The sequence below is a fragment of the Nerophis lumbriciformis genome, linkage group LG15 (assembly GCF_033978685.3).
Source record: "Nerophis lumbriciformis linkage group LG15, RoL_Nlum_v2.1, whole genome shotgun sequence".
Classification (NCBI taxonomy): Eukaryota; Metazoa; Chordata; class Actinopteri; order Syngnathiformes; family Syngnathidae; genus Nerophis; species Nerophis lumbriciformis.
Window position 1 is genome coordinate 27,876,420 of NC_084562.2, and position 17,092 is coordinate 27,893,511.

Consider the following 17,092-nt stretch of genomic DNA (forward strand, 5'->3'; position numbering starts at 1 on the left):
TGTGTGCAATGAATAAATATAATGTACAAGTTACACCTTTTGAATGCAATTACTGAAATAAATCAAGTTTTTCAAAATATTCTAATTTACTGGCTTTTACCTGTATATCTTCCCCTTTAAATGAACAATTCATCATCATCCCCACAAAAGGTTAACAAGGAAAAGTCTCCCTGCAGACACTTTGTTCTCATCATCATCATCAGGTATGTCACAGATGAACAACTTCTAGATTTATGGCTAAATCTTCCTGGTATCCAGATGAGAGGCATGATTTGTAATCTAGAATAAGTTTGACAAGACAAGATAGTGAGGGAGCAGTAGGACATCAGAGGGCTATCAATAGTTTGTCTGTGTTAGCACTTATAATAACAACATTGCTAATATTTGGTTAATATTCAGGTCACGACATGTATAAAGAGTATTGTTGGCGGCTTTTGGATGTTATTTAGAGGGTTTGTGGGTAAAATAGAGAGCCCCCATCGACACATTATTCATATCTTTATTGATTTAGAATGCATCAAAAAAGAAAAACATAAGTGTTGATGTTTGCGGTCCCCTCCAAGGTTTCTCATTGCCATCTCATTGGGTTGAGTTTTTCCTTGCCCTCATGTGGGATCTGAGCCCATGTGGCTTGTGCAGCCCTTTGAGACACTCGTGATTTAGGGCTATATAAGTAAACTTTGATTGATTGATTGATTTGTCACAATTACTAATTATATTAAATAAAAACTGCTCATTGGTTTGAGGAACTAGTTTATGGTTGTCATTCACCGCTGTCTCATACACATTAACACACACCTACACTTGTACACACATACACTCGTACACAAATACACTCGTACACAAATACACTTGTACACACACACACTTGTACACACATACACTCATACACATATACACTTGTACAAACATACACTCGTACACAAATACACTCGTACACAAATACACTTGTACACACATACACTTGTACACACATACAATTGTACACACATACACTCATACACACATACACTTGTACACACATACACTCATACACACATACACTCGTACACAAATACACTCGTACACAAATACACTTGTACACACATACACTTGTACACACACACACTTGTACACACATACACTAATACACACATACACTTGTACACACATACACTCGTACACAAATACACTCGTACACAAATACACTCGTACACAAATACACTTGTACACACATACACTTGTACACACATACACTCATACACACATACACTCATACACAAATACACTCGTACACAAATACATTTGTACACACATACACTTGTACACACATACACTCATACACACATACACTTGTACACACATACACTCGTACACAAATACACTCGTACACAAATACACTCGTACACAAATACACTTGTACACACATACACTTGTACACACATACACTCATACACACATACACTTGTACACACATACACTCATACACACATACACTCCTACACAAATACACTCGTACACAAATACATTTGTACACACATACAATTGTACACACATACACTCATACACACATACACTTGTACACACATACACTCATACACACATACACTCGTACACAAATACACTCGTACACAAAAACACTTGTACACGCACACTTGTACACACATACACTCGTACACACATACACGTGTACACACATACACTTGTACACACATACACTTGTACACACATACACTCATACACACAATCTAAGTCTAAGACTAGATGTGAGCGATCTAAGTCTAAGACTAGATGTGGCCAATCTAAGTCTAAGACTAGATGTGACTGATCTAAGTCTCAGACTAGATGTGACCAATCTAAGTCTAAGACTAGATGTGACCGATCTCAGTCTCAGACTAGATGTGACCAATCTAAGTCTAAGACTAGATGTGACCGATCTAAGTCTCAGACTAGATGTGACCAATCTAAGTCTAAGACTAGATGTGACCAGTCTAAGTCTAAGACTAGATGTGACCAGTCTAAGTCTAAGACTAGATTTGACTGATCTAAGTCTAAGACTAGATGTGACCTATCTAAGTCTAAGACTAGATGTGACCAGTCTAAGTCTAAGACTAGATGTGATCAATCTAGGTCTAAGACTAGATGAAACAATCTAAGTTTAAGACTAGATGTGACTGATCTAAGTTTAAGACTAGATGTGACCGATCTAAGTCTAAGACTAGATGTGGCCAATCTAAGTCTAAGACTAGATGTGAGCGATCTAAGTTTAAGACTCGATGTGACCATCTAAGCCTAAGACTAGATGTGACCAATCTAAGTCTAAGACTAGATGGAACAATCTAAGCCTAAGACTAGATGTGACCAATCTAAGTCTAAGACTAGCTGTAACCAAACTAAGTCTAAGACTAGATGTGACCAAGCTAAGTCTAAGACTAGATGTGACTGATCTAAGTCTCAGACTTGATGTGACCAATCTAAGTCTAAGACTAAATGTGACCGATCTAAGTCTCAGACTAGATGTGACCAATCTAAGTCTAAGACTAGATGTGACCAGTCTAAGTCTAAGACTAGATGTGACCAATCTAAGCCTAAGACTAGATGTGACCAATCTAAGTCTAAGACTAGATGGAACTGATCTAAGCCTAAAACTAGATGTAACCAATCTAAGTCTAAGACTAGATGTGACTGATCTAAGTCTGAGACTAGATGTGACCAATCTAAGTCTAAGACTAGATGTGACCGATCTAAGTCTCAGACTAGATGTGACCAATCTAAGTCTAAGACTAGATGTGACCAGTCTAAGTCTAAGACTAGATGTGACCGATCTAAGTCTCAGACTAGATGTGACCAATCTAAGTCTAAGACTAGATGTAACCGATCTAAGTCTAAGACTAGATGTGATGGCTCTAAGTCTAAGACTAGATGTGACCGATGTAAGTCTAAGACTAGATGTGACCTATCTAAGTCTAAGACTAGATGTGATGGATCTAAGTCTAAGGCTAGATGTAACCCATCTACGTGTAAGACTAGATGTGACCTATCTAAGTCTAACACTAGATGTGATGGCTCTAAGTCTAAGACTAGATGTGACCAACCTAAGTCTAAGATGAGTCTAAGAACTGATGAAGTCTACTAGAATGAGAAGATAAAGGTCTTCTAAGACCAACCAAACAGTCCAGTTGTGATGGACTGAAGGTCCTGGGACTACCAAGACCAGATGAATGAGAATCTTTACAGACAAATGAAATCCAATGTTGGCTAACGTTGCTACATGGCCATCATTAGCTAACAAAGCTAATATGTGTGTTGTGTTAAGAGCTGTAAGACATAATGCTAACAACACATTCTTACTTTGTGCAGGAAGTGAACTCGGCCAACGGCTCCGATCTTTCCAGCGTAGTTGACAAAACCGATGTTTCCTTCGGTGGCTCCGTAACATTCAAACACAGCAATGTTCCCAAAGCGCTGAAGAAAGTCCTCCCAGGTGTCCGCTCGCAGTCCGTTTCCCAAAGCTAGTCGCACTTTATGGTCTCGCTCGTTGTCTCTCTGAGGGCGCACAGGAGCCTCAGTCAGGTGGGGGGACCAGACACCTCATTCAGGTTTTACCTTGGGCGTATTGCACAGGTAGCGCATGATCTCGCCGATGTACTGAATGATGGTGACCTCGTACTTCCTGCAGTCGCTCCAGAAGTGGCTGGCAGAAAACTTCTGTCTTAGGACCACGGTGATGCCTGCACTCCAGACACACACAACCTTCAGACTTGAAGAACACACAGTGACCATTAAAGACTTGAAGACCACACATTGACCATTAAAGACTTGAAGACCACACAGTGACCATTAAAGACTTGAAGACCACACAGTGACCATTAAAGACTTGAAGACCACACATTGACCATTAACGACTTGAAGACCACACAGTGACCATTAAAGACTTGAAGACCACACATTGACCATTAAAGACTTGAAGACCACACAGTGACCATTAAAGACTTGAAGACCACACAGTGACCATTAAAGACTTGAAGACCACACAGTGACCATTAAAGACTTGAAGACCACACAGTGACCATTAAAGACTTGAAGACCACACAGTGACCATTAAAGACTCGAAGACCACACAGTGACCATTAAAGACTTTAAGACCACACAGTGACCAATAAAGACTTAAAGACCACACAGTGACCATTAAAGACTTGAAGACCACACATTGACCATTAACGACTTGAAGACCACACAGTGACCATTAAAGACTTGAAGACCACACAGTGACCATTAAAGACTCGAAGACCACACAGTGACCATTAACGACTTGAAGACCACACAGTGACCATTAACGACTTGAAGACCACACAGTGACCATTAAAGACTCGAAGACCACACAGTGACCATTAAAGACTTGAAGACCACACAGTGACCATTAAAGACTTGAAGACCACACAGTGACCATTAACGACTTGAAGACCACACAGTGACCATTAAAGACTTGAAGACCACACAGTGACCATTAAAGACTTGAAGACCACACAGTGACCATTAAAGACTTGAAGGAACAAGAAGTAACTCTTTCTCGTGTAAGGAACAAGAAGTAACTCTTTACTAGCGTAAGGAACAAGAAGTAACTCTTTCTCGTGTAAGGAACAAGAAGTAACTCTTTACTAGTGTAAGGAACAAGAAGTAACTCTACTAGTGTAAGGAACAAGAAGTAACTCTTTCTCGTGTAAGGAACAAGAAGTAACTCTTTACTAGTGTAAGGAACAAGAAGTAACTCTTTACTAGTGTAAGGAACAAGAAGTAACTCTTTACTAGCGTAAGGAACAAGAAGTAACTCTTTCTCGTGTAAGGAACAAGAAGTAACTCTTTACTAGTGTAAGGAACAAGAAGTAACTCTTTACTAGCGTAAGGAACAAGAAGTAACTCTTTCTCGTGTAAGGAACAAGAAGTAACTCTTTACTAGTGTAAGGAACAAGAAGTAACTCTTTACTAGTGTAAGGAACAAGAAGCAACTCTTTCTCGTGTAAGGAACAAGAAGTAACTCTTTACTAGTGTAAGGAACAGGAAGTAACTCTTTATCGTGTAAGGAACAAGAAGTAACTCTTTACTAGTGTAAGGAACAATAAGTAACTCTTTACTAGTGTAAGGAACAGGAAGTAACTCTTTACTAGTGTAAGGAACAAGAAGTAACTCTTTACTAGTGTAAGGAACAAGAAGTAACTCTTTCTCGTGTAAGGAACAAGAAGTAACTCTTTACTAGTGTAAGGAACAAGAAGTAACTCTTTCTCGTGTAAGGAACAAGAAGTAACTTTTTACTAGTGTAAGGAACAAGAAGTAACTCTTTACTAGTGTAAGGAACAAGAAGTAACTCTTTACTAGTGTAAGGAACAAGAAGTAACTCTTTACTAGTGTAAGGAACAAGAAGTAACTCTTTAATAGTGTAAGGAACAAGAAGTAACTCTTTACTAGTGTAAGGAACAAGAAGTAACTCTTTCTCGTGTAAGGAACAAGAAGTAACTCTTTACTAGCGTAAGGAACAAGAAGTAACTCTTTACTAGTGTAAGGAACAAGAAGTAACTCTTTACTAGTGTAAGGAACAAGAAGTAACTCTTTACTAGTGTAAGGAACAAGAAGTAACTCTTTAATAGTGTAAGGAACAAGAAGTAACTCTTTACTAGTGTAAGGAACAAGAAGTAACTCTTTCTCGTGTAAGGAACAAGAAGTAACTCTTTACTAGCGTAAGGAACAAGAAGTAACTCTACTAGTGTAAGGAACAAGAAGTAACTCTTTCTCGTGTAAGGAACAAGAAGTAACTCTTTACTAGTGTAAGGAACAAGAAGTAACTCTTTACTCATGTAAAGAACAGAAAGCATATTTTTATATGTGTAGCAAAGATCTACTTCCTGTTCCTTACACGAGTAAAGAGTTACTTCCTGTTCCTTACAGGAGTAAAGAGTTACTTCCTGTTCCTTACACTAGTAAAGAGTTACTTCCTGTTCCTTACATGAGTAAAGAGTTACTTCCTGTTCCTTACATGAGTAAAGAGTTACTTCCTGTTCCTTACACTAGTAAAGAGTTACTTCTTGTTCCTTACACGAGTAAAGAGTTACTTCCTGTTACTTACACGAGTAAAGAGTTACTTCCTGTTCCTTACACGAGTAAATAGTTACTTCCTGTTACTTACACGAGTAAAGAGATACTTCCTGTTACTTACACAAGTAAAGAGTTACTTCCTGTTACTTACACGAGTAAAGAGTTACTTCCTGTTACTTACACGAGTAAAGAGTTACTTCCTGTTTATTGCATTAACAAAGAACTACTTTTGTCTTTCTTGCACAAATAAAACAATATTTCCTGTTTCTTGCATAATTGTGATTTGTCCTGTGATTTGTCAGTAATTACTTGTTGATGAGTGGTAATTACCCTGGTCTATGGCTCCACACAGTATGTATGACTTGTTGATGAGTGGTAATTACCCTGGTCTATGGCTCCACACAGTATGTATGACTTGTTGATGAGTGGTAATTACCCTGGTCTATGGCTCCACACAGTATGTATGACTTGTTGATGAGTGGTAATTACCCTGGTCTATGGCTCCACACAGTATGTATGACTTGTTGTTGAGTGGTAATTACCCTGGTCTATGGCTCCACACAGTATGTATGACTTGTTGATGAGTGGTAATTACCCTGGTCTATGGCTCCACACAGTATGTATGACTTGTTGAGTGGTAATTACCCTGGTCTATGGCTCCACACAGTCCCATGAGGAAGCCAGCTGTGTGGTAGAGCGGCAGGTAGATGTAGATGACATCATCAGAGCGGACGCCAGCAATGGACTGAAGAAGGCTGGCAAACCAAAGTCTCTTGTGGTTTATGACAGCTGCCTTGGGAAGACCTTCAGGTGACATGACCAACACAATCCTGTTATCCAGGTGTGTGCAGGTAAGAAAAGCCCTTCAGGTGACATGGCCAACAAAAGAGGTGTGTGCAGGTGAGCAGTTGTTACCTGTGGTTCCTGAGGTAAAGATGTAGAGTGCAGGACTGCTGATGTGAACGTTGGCTCTCAGCTCAGGTGACACAGGTGTACCTGAGGCCTGTTGAATCTTGTGTGAGAGATTCTGGATGTTCTTGGAGTCAGGACCTTCACCCACCATGAACACACGGACCCCCTGCTGGTCCAGACTTGGAAGAACTTCCTCTGCTGCCTCTTGGAGGTCTGATGATCAACATGTCATCATTAGGACAGTGTGGTGTTGTACACCATGGAGACACTCAATGCCACTCTAAGATCAAGGATCATATATATATATTGTTGCGTTTCGACCAGTTGTTCGTCCCAGGGAATTCAAGTTGCTGGTCACTCCCAAGCTCTTTTGATGACAAAGAAGCTGAGTAAGAAGGACCACCAGAGACAGAATAGGTATTTTGTCATTTATTTCCAAAGCCTTTGGAAATAAACGTGAGACCAAATCCAGTACAGAAGCGCTCACTAGCGCAGCTAAAATGGTCTAATCTCAAATCAAGGAAAACACATAAGGAACAGATAAGAGAAAGGATTTATTGCTACTCCCCTTGGGCTTGAGGATAACCAGAGAAGGAGAATAATTAATAATAATCAGAATAATTGTATAGAAGTTATCAGAATAATTGTATAGAAGTTATCAGAATAATTGTGTAGAAGTTATCAGAATAATTGTGTAGAAGTTATCAGAATAATTGTACAGAAGTTATCAGAATAATTGTATAGAAGTTATCAGAATAATTGTATAGAAGTTATCAGAATGAATGTGTAAAAGTTATCAGAATAATTGTATAGAAGTTATCAGAATAATTGTATAGAAGTTATCAGAATAATTGTGTAGAAGTTATCAGAATAATTGTATAGAAGTTATCAGAATAATTGTGTAGAAGTTATCAGAATAATTGTGTAGAAGTTATCAGAATAATTGTGTAGAAGTAATCAGAATAATTGTGTAGAAGTTATCAGAATAATTGTGTAAAAGTTATCAGAATAATTGTGTAAAAGTTATCAGAATAATTGTGTAGAAGTTATCAGAATAATTGTGTAGAAGTTATCAGAATAATTGTGTAGAAGTTATCAGAATAATTGTGTAAAAGTTATCAGAATAATTGTGTAGAAGTTATCAGAATAATTGTGTAGAAATTATCAGAATAATTGTGTAGAAGTTATCAGAATAATTGTGTAAAAGTTATCAGAATAATTGTGTAAAAGTTATCAGAATAATTGTATAGAAGTTATCAGAATAATTGTGTAGAAGTTATCAGAATAATTGTGTAGAAGTTATCAGAATAATTGTGTAAAAGTTATCAGAATAATTGTGTAGAAGTTATCAGAATAATTGTATATAATTATCAGAATAATCGTACAGAAGTTATCAGAATAATTGTATAGAAGTTATCAGAATAATTGTATAGAAGTTATCAAAATAATTGTATAGAAGTTATCAGAATAATTGTATAAAAGTTATCAGAATAATTGTATAGAAGTTATCAGAATAATTGTATAGAAGTTATCAGAATAATTGTGTAAAAGTTATCAGAATAATTTTATAGAAGTTATCAGAATAATTGTGTAGAAGTTATCAGAATAATTGTATAGAAGTTATCAAAATAATTGTATAGAAGTTATCAGAATAATTGTATAGAAGTTATCAGAATAATTGTATAGAAGTTATCAGAATAATTGTATAGAAGTTATCAGAATAATTGTGTAGAAGTTATCAGAATAATTGTGTAAAAGTTATCAGAATAATTGTATAGAAGTTATCAGAATAATTGTATAGAAGTTATCAGAATAATTGTATAGAAGTTATCAAAATAATTGTATAGAAGTTATCAGAATAATTGTGTAGAAGTTATCAGAATAATTGTGTAGAAGTTATCAGAATAATTGTATAGAAGTTATCAGAATAATTGTGTAAAAGTTATCAGAATAATTGTGTAGAAGTTATCAGAATAATTGTGTAGAAATTATCAGAATAATTGTGTAAAAGTTATCAGAATAATTGTGTAAAAGTTATCAGAATAATTGTGTAAAAGTTATCAGAATAATTGTATAGAAGTTATCAGAATAATTGTGTAAAAGTTATCAGAATAATTGTGTAGAAGTTATCAGAATAATTGTGTAGAAATTATCAGAATAATTGCATAGAAGTTATCAGAATAATTGTGTAGAAGTTATCAGAATAATTGTGTAGAAGTTATCAGAAGAATTGTATAGAAGTTATCAGAATAATTGTGTAGAAGTTATCAGAATAATTGTGTAAAAGTTATCAGAATAATTGTATAGAAGTTATCAGAATAATTGTGTAAAAGTTATCAGAATAATTGTGTAGAAGTTATCAGAATAATTGTGTAGAAGTTATCAGAATAATTGTGTAAAAGTTATCAGAATAAATGTGTAGAAGTTATCAGAATAATTGTGTAGAAGTTATCAGAATAATTGTGTAAAAGTTATCAGAATAATTGTAAAGAAGTTATCAGAATAATTGTGTAGAAGTTATCAGAATAATTGTATAGAAGTTATCAGAATAATTGTGTAGAAGTTATCAGAATAATTGTATAGAAGTTATCAGAATAATTGTGTAAAAGTTATCAGAATAATTGTATAGAAGTTATCAGAATAATTGTGTAGAAGTTATCAGAATAATTGTGTAAAAGTTATCAGAATAATTGTATATAAATTATCAGAATAATTGCATAGAAGTTATCAGAATAATTGTGTAGAAGTTATCAGAATAATTGTATAGAAGTTATCAGAATAATTGTGTAGAAGTTATCAGAATAATTGTGTAGAAGTTATCAGAATAATTGTATAGAAGTTATCAGAATAATTGTATAGAAGTTATCAGAATAATTGTATAGAAGTTATCAGAATAATTGTGTAAAAGTTATCAGAATAATTGTATAGAAGTTATCAGAATAATTGTATAGAAGTTATCAAAATAATTGTATAGAAGTTATCAGAATAATTGTATAGAAGTTATCAGAATAATTGTGTAGAAGTTATCAGAATAATTGTGTAAAAGTTATCAGAATAATTGTGTAAAAGTTATCAGAATAAATGTGAAGAAGTTATCACACAACTTTGTGTTCCCATGAGTTCAAGCTGCCCTGCGAGAAGACAAAAGCTGTCTTTGATGTTATCAAGCAAAAGGCCTCCCGCTAGCATTTTAGCTACGTAATTAGCATCTTCACTTTGAGGATTTGATCAGTTTTATCAGAATGCGATGCTTGTTCTTTAGCAAGTCTTTCATTGTGATGAGACAGAAAAAGATGCCAGAGTGGGCTTTGATTAGAGCGAAGAGAAGGCACTACCGGGACAGCAGCCGACGAAGGATCTCCTCACACTGCTAGTTTGTGCTAATGCTAACTATGTGAATCCGCTGCTTACAGGTAAAAGCCAGTAAATTAGAATATTTTGAAAAACTTGATTTATTTCAGTAATTGCATTCAAAAGGTGTAACTTGTACATTATATTTATTCATTGCACACAGACTGATGCATTCAAATGTTTATTTCATTTAATTTTGATGATTTGAAGTGGCAACAAATGAAAATCCAAAATTCCGTGTGTCACAAAATTAGAATATTACTTAAGGCTAATACAAAAAAGGGATTTTTAGAAATGTTGGCCAACTGAAAAGTATGAAAATGAAAAATATGAGCATGTACAATACTCAATACTTGGTTGGAGCTTATTTTGCCTCAATTACTGCGTTAATGCGGCGTGGCATGGAGTCGATGAGTTTCTGGCACTGCTCAGGTGTTATGAGAGCCCAGGTTGCTCTGATAGTGGCCTTCAACTCTTCTGCGTTTTTGGGTCTGGCATTCTGCATCTTCCTTTTCACAATACCCCACAGATTTTCTATGGGGCTAAGGTCAGGGGAGTTGGCGGGCCAATTTAGAACAGAAATACCATGGTCCGTAAACCAGGCACGGGTAGATTTTGCGCTGTGTGCAGGCGCCAAGTCCTGTTGGAACTTGAAATCTCCATCTCCATAGAGCAGGTCAGCAGCAGGAAGCATGAAGTGCTCTAAAACTTGCTGGTAGACGGCTGCGTTGACCCTGGATCTCAGGAAACAGAGTGGACCGACACCAGCAGATGACATGGCGCGCCAAACCATCACTGATGGTGGAAACTTTACACTAGACTTCAGGCAACGTGGATCCTGTGCCTCTCCTGTCTTCCTCCAGACTCTGGGACCTCGATTTCCAAAGGAAATGCAAAATTTGCATGGTTGGGTGATGGTTTGGGGTGCCATGTCATCTGCTGGTGTCGGTCCACTCTGTTTCCTGAGATCCAGGGTCAACGCAGCCGTCTACCAGCAAGTTTTAGAGCACTTCATGCTTCCTGCTGCTGACCTGCTCTATGGAGATGGAGATTTCAAGTTCCAACAGGACTTGGCGCCTGCACACAGCGCAAAATCTACCCGTGCCTGGTTTACGGACCATGGTATTTCTGTTCTAAATTGGCCCGCCAACTCCCCTGACCTTAGCCCCATAGAAAATCTGTGGGGTATTGTGAAAAGGAAGATGCAGAATGCCAGACCCAAAAATATTCTAATTTACTGGCTTTTACCTGTATTTATCATTTGAAAACTCCCAGAGTGTTCAACAATGCCAGAGTGGACCTTGATTATAGCAAAGAGAAGGCACTACCGGGACAGCAGCCGACGAAGGATCTATTCCCAAACAGCAGGACAATTGTGGCACAGTGGAGTCCTTACCGGCTCCCACCAGCAGCACTTTGGCGTCGCAGCAGGAGAAACAATGCAGCAGAGATTTGGACCTGATGTTGGAGTTGAGGAGCGCAGAACAACACCCGAGTTTGCTGAGCGCCAACCAGACAAACACAAAGTTTGGCTCGTTGCCCATCAACAATGCCGCACTTTGTCCTTCCTGCAACAAAGTGCTCAACACCCGAGCCACTTTGTTGCTCTCCTGGTCGGCTTGTTGGTAGGTCCAACTTCTGTCCTGGAACCACAGGAACTTCTTGTGCGGGTCTTTGGCCACGTGGTCCAGGAAGGCGTCCAAGATACTGTGGAACCTTTTCTTGCCGCTCAACTTCCTCATCCTGGAGCCCACTCGGAGGGCAGCCATGGTGTACCTGAGGTCGCAGGCCAGGTAGGGCTTGGTGCGGTAGACCCAGGACAAGACCACCAGCAGGCCTGCCAGAGCCGAGAACAAAACCAAGGCAAACATGACCACAAACACACAACTGTTCTTCCTCTCGTGAGAGACTGCATGCAGTTTCTGAAGTCATTTGACACCAAAGTGCTTAGGGGGCGTGGTGTGAAGGGGGCGTGGCTTGAAGGGATTAGGCCAGTTGTTTAAAGTCATATGATTAATTATTCATGTGATTTTAGGACAAACAGACCAAATATGAATGAGGGATTAATTATTGATGTGATTTTAGGACAAACAGACAACATTAAAAGAATGAAAGAAAGCAAGTTGACTTTGTTTGGGCAAGTTAGGATGTTAATGTTCACCTGCCCTGTTCTGGCTGGGATTTGAACCATGAACTCTCCACCACCTCAGCTGACATTGGATACATTTTATGCACACAAGATTAGTACTAGAAATAATTATTACTCACCTGCAGATATATAGTATATATTTATTCAAAGAAGATTATTACTATAAACAATTATTAATACTATAAATAATAATTATTAATATAAATAATTTTTACTCACCTGCAGATGTATAAATATATATTTATTCAAAGAAGATTATTAATATAAATAATTATTACTCACCTGCAGATATATAATATATATGTATTCTAAGAAGAGTATTACTATAAATAATTATTAATACTATAAATAATGATTATTAATATAAATAATTATTACTCACCTGCAGATATATAATATATATTTATTCCAAGAAGATTATTAGTATAAATAATGATTACTCACCTGCAGATATATAATATATATTTATTCCAAGAAGATTATTACTATAAACAATTATTAATACTATAAATAATAATTATTAATATAAATAATTTTTACTCACCTGCAGATGTATAAATATATATTTATTCAAAGAAGATTATTAATATAAATAATTATTACTCACCTGCAGATATATAATATATATTTATTCAAAGAAGATTATTACTATAAACAATTATTAATACTATAAATAATGATTATTAATATAAATAATTATTACTCACCTGCAGATATATAATATATATTTATTCCAAGAAGATTATTAGTATAAATAATGATTACTCACCTGCAGATATATAATATATATTTATTCCAAGAAGATTATTACTATAAATAATGATTACTCACCTGCAGATATATAATATATATTTATTCCAAGAAGATTATTAGTATAAATAATGATTACTCACCTGCACTTGCTGTGTATTTAGGACTCCCCTGCTGGGGGACTGGGCTTGTTTTGTTGCATTTGGCTGTGGTTTTTGTTTGGAGAAGAGATTCTGCTTGGAGTCCTTGGTTGTAGGGGTCGGCCTCCTGGCAGGTGGCCAGACCTGTTCGGGGGGGGGGGATCAGCTGGTTCTCAGTGGACCGTGGGTTTCATGGCTGGATCGCTGGTCTTTTTTATGGATTTGATTGTTTATATTTGTTGTATATAGTGTATGTATATATGTATGTATGTAATTATATTGTTGTATATAGTGTATGTATATATGTATGTATGTAATTATATTGTTGTATATAGTGTATGTATATATGTATGTATGTAATTATATTGTTGTATATAGTGTATGTATATATGTATGTATGTAATTATATTGTTGTATATAGTGTATGTATATATGTATGTGTAATTATATTGTTGTATATAGTGTATGTATATATGTATGTGTGTAATTATATTGTTGTATATAGTGTATGTATATATGTATGTGTGTAATTATATTGTTGTATATAGTGTAAAGTGAAAAGCAGTGAAGTTGTGTAAATGGTAAATAAAAAGAGAATCCAACAAATCCTTTTCAACTTATATTCAATTGAATAGACTGCAAAGACAAGATATTTCATGTTCACACTGAGAAACTTTCTTCTTTTTTGCAAATATTAGCTCATTTGGAATTTAATGGCAGCAACATGTTTCAAAAAAAGTCATTTATACTAGTGTGTTACATGGCCTTTCCTTTGAACAACACTCAGTACATGTTTAAACAAAAACTCGTCAAAACAGCCCAATACTTATAATATGGGCTTTTTAAACATAAGATCATTGTCTCCCAAAACGTTATTAGTTAATGAGGTCATTAGAGACAACAATCTTAACGTCATTGGTCTTAGCGAAACCTGGCTCAAACCAGACGATTTTTTTTGCGCTAAATGAGGCATCTCCTCCTAACTATACGAATGCGCATATTGCCCGTTCCCTTAAAAGGGGGTCGCACTAATATACAATGAAAACTTTAACCTTACCCCTAACCTAAATAATAAATACAAATCGTTTGAGGTGCTTACTATGAGGTCTGTCGCACCGCTGCCTCTCGATATGGCTGGATCCATTATGTTGGATCCACTATGGACTGGACTCTTACTATTATGTTGGATCCACTATGGACTGGACTCTCACAATATTATGTTAGATCCACTATGGACTGGACTCTCTCACTATTATGTTAGATCCACTATGGACTGGACTCTCACACTATTATGTTAGATCCACTATGGACTGGACTCTCACACTATTATGTTAGATCCACTATGGACTGGACTCTCACAATATTATGTTAGATCCACTATGGACTGGACTCTCTCACTATTATGTTAGATCCACTATGGACTGGACTCTCACACTATTATGTTAGATCCACTATGGACTGGACTCTCACTATTATGTTAGATCCACTATGGCCTGGACTCTCACTATTATGTGAGATCCACTATGGCCTGGACTCTCACAATATTATGTTAGATCCACTATGGACTGGACTCTCACACTATTATATTAGATCCACTATGGACTGGACTCTCACACTATTATATTAGATCCACTATGGACTGGACTCTCACAATATTATGTTAGATCCACTATGGACTGGACTCTCACACTATTATGTTAGATCCACTATGGACTGGACTCTCACACTATTATGTTAGATCCACTATGGACTGGACTCTCACACTATTATGTTAGATCCACTATGGACTGGACTCTCACACTATTATGTTAGATCCACTATGGACTGGACTCTCACACTATTATATTAGATCCACTATGGACTGGACTCTCACTATTATGTTAGATCCACTATGGCCTGGACTCTCACTATTATGTGAGATCCACTATGGCCTGGACTCTCACAATATTATGTTAGATCCACTATGGACTGGACTCTCACACTATTATATTAGATCCACTATGGACTGGACTCTCACACTATTATGTTAGATCCACTATGGACTGGACTCTCACGCTATTATGTTAGATCCACTATGGACTGGACTCTCACAATATTATGTTAGATCCACTATGGACTGGACTCTCTCACTATTATGTTAGATCCACTATGGACTGGACTCTCACACTATTATGTTAGATCCACTATGGACTGGACTCTCACTATTATGTTAGATCCACTATGGCCTGGACTCTCACTATTATGTGAGATCCACTATGGCCTGGACTCTCACAATATTATGTTAGATCCACTATGGACTGGACTCTCACACTATTATATTAGATCCACTATGGACTGGACTCTCACAATATTATGTTAGATCCACTATGGACTGGACTCTCACACTATTATGTTAGATCCACTATGGACTGGACTCTCTCACTATTATGTTAGATCCACTATGGACTGGACTCTCACACTATTATGTTAGATCCACTATGGACTGGACTCTCACAATATTATGTTAGATTCACTATGGACTGGACTCTCACACTATTATGTTAGATCCACTATGGACTGGACTCTCACACTATTATATTAGATCCACTATGGACTGGACTCTCACTATTATGTTAGATCCACTATGGCCTGGACTCTCACTATTATGTGAGATCCACTATGGCCTGGACTCTACAATATTATGTTAGATCCACTATGGACTGGACTCTCACACTATTATATTAGATCCACTATGGACTGGACTCTCACACTGTTATGTTAGATCCACTATGGACTGGACTCTCACACTATTATGTTAGATCCACTATGGACTGGACTCTCACAATATTATGTTAGATCCACTATGGACTGGACTCTCTCACTATTATGTTAGATCCACTATGGACTGGACTCTCACACTATTATATTAGATCCACTATGGACTGGACTCTTACTATTATGTTAGATCCACTATGGACTGGACTCTCACACTATTATATTAGATCCACTATGGACTGGACTCTCACTATTATGTTAGATCCACTATGGCCTGGACTCTCACTATTATGTGAGATCCACTATGGCCTGGACTCTCACAATATTATGTTAGATCCACTATGGACTGGACTCTCACACTATTATATTAGATCCACTATGGACTGGACTCTTACTATTATGTTGGATCCACTATGGACTGGACTCTCACAATATTATGTTAGATCCACTATGGACTGGACTCTTACTATTATGTTGGATCCACTATGGACTGGACTCTCACAATATTATGTTAGATCCACTATGGACTGGACTCTCACACTATTATGTTAGATCCACTATGGACTGGACTCTCACACTATTATATTAGATCCACTATGGACTGGACTCTTACTATTATGTTAGATCCACTATGGACTGGACTCTTACTATTATGTTGGATCCACTATGGACTGGACTCTCACAATATTATGTCAGACCCACTCGACATCCATTGCTTTCGGTCTCCCCTAGAGGGGGGGGGGGGGGGGGGGGGGGGGGGGGTTACCCACATATGCGGTCCTCTCCAAGGTTTCTCATAGTCATTCACATCGACGTCCCACTGGGGTGAGTTTTTCCTTGCCCTTATGTGGGCTTTGTACCGAGGATGTCGTTGTGGCTTGTGCAGCCCTTTGAGACACTTGTGATTTAGGGCTATATAAATAAAGATTGATTGATAAAGATTGAAGAACCCTTTAAACAAATCTCATTT

The 17,092-nt window shown here is 37.0% G+C and overlaps 1 protein-coding gene across 1 annotated transcript in view; it reads right to left on the bottom strand.

Annotated features, from left to right (window-relative positions):
* Positions 1–12,239, bottom strand: part of LOC133615836 (long-chain fatty acid transport protein 2-like) — a 30,311-nt gene extending 18,072 nt beyond the window's left edge. Inside the window, exons 1-5 of the mRNA XM_061974674.1 lie at positions 11,726–12,239; positions 6,982–7,191; positions 6,712–6,870; positions 3,586–3,710; positions 3,331–3,525 (exon numbers count right to left, since the gene is read on the bottom strand). Of these exons, the coding sequence (XP_061830658.1) occupies positions 3,331–3,525; positions 3,586–3,710; positions 6,712–6,870; positions 6,982–7,191; positions 11,726–12,200 (1,164 nt within the window). The 5' untranslated portion in view covers positions 12,201–12,239. The remainder of the gene's footprint in view (positions 1–3,330; positions 3,526–3,585; positions 3,711–6,711; positions 6,871–6,981; positions 7,192–11,725) is intronic.
* Between the last annotated feature and the right edge of the window lie 4,853 nt (positions 12,240–17,092).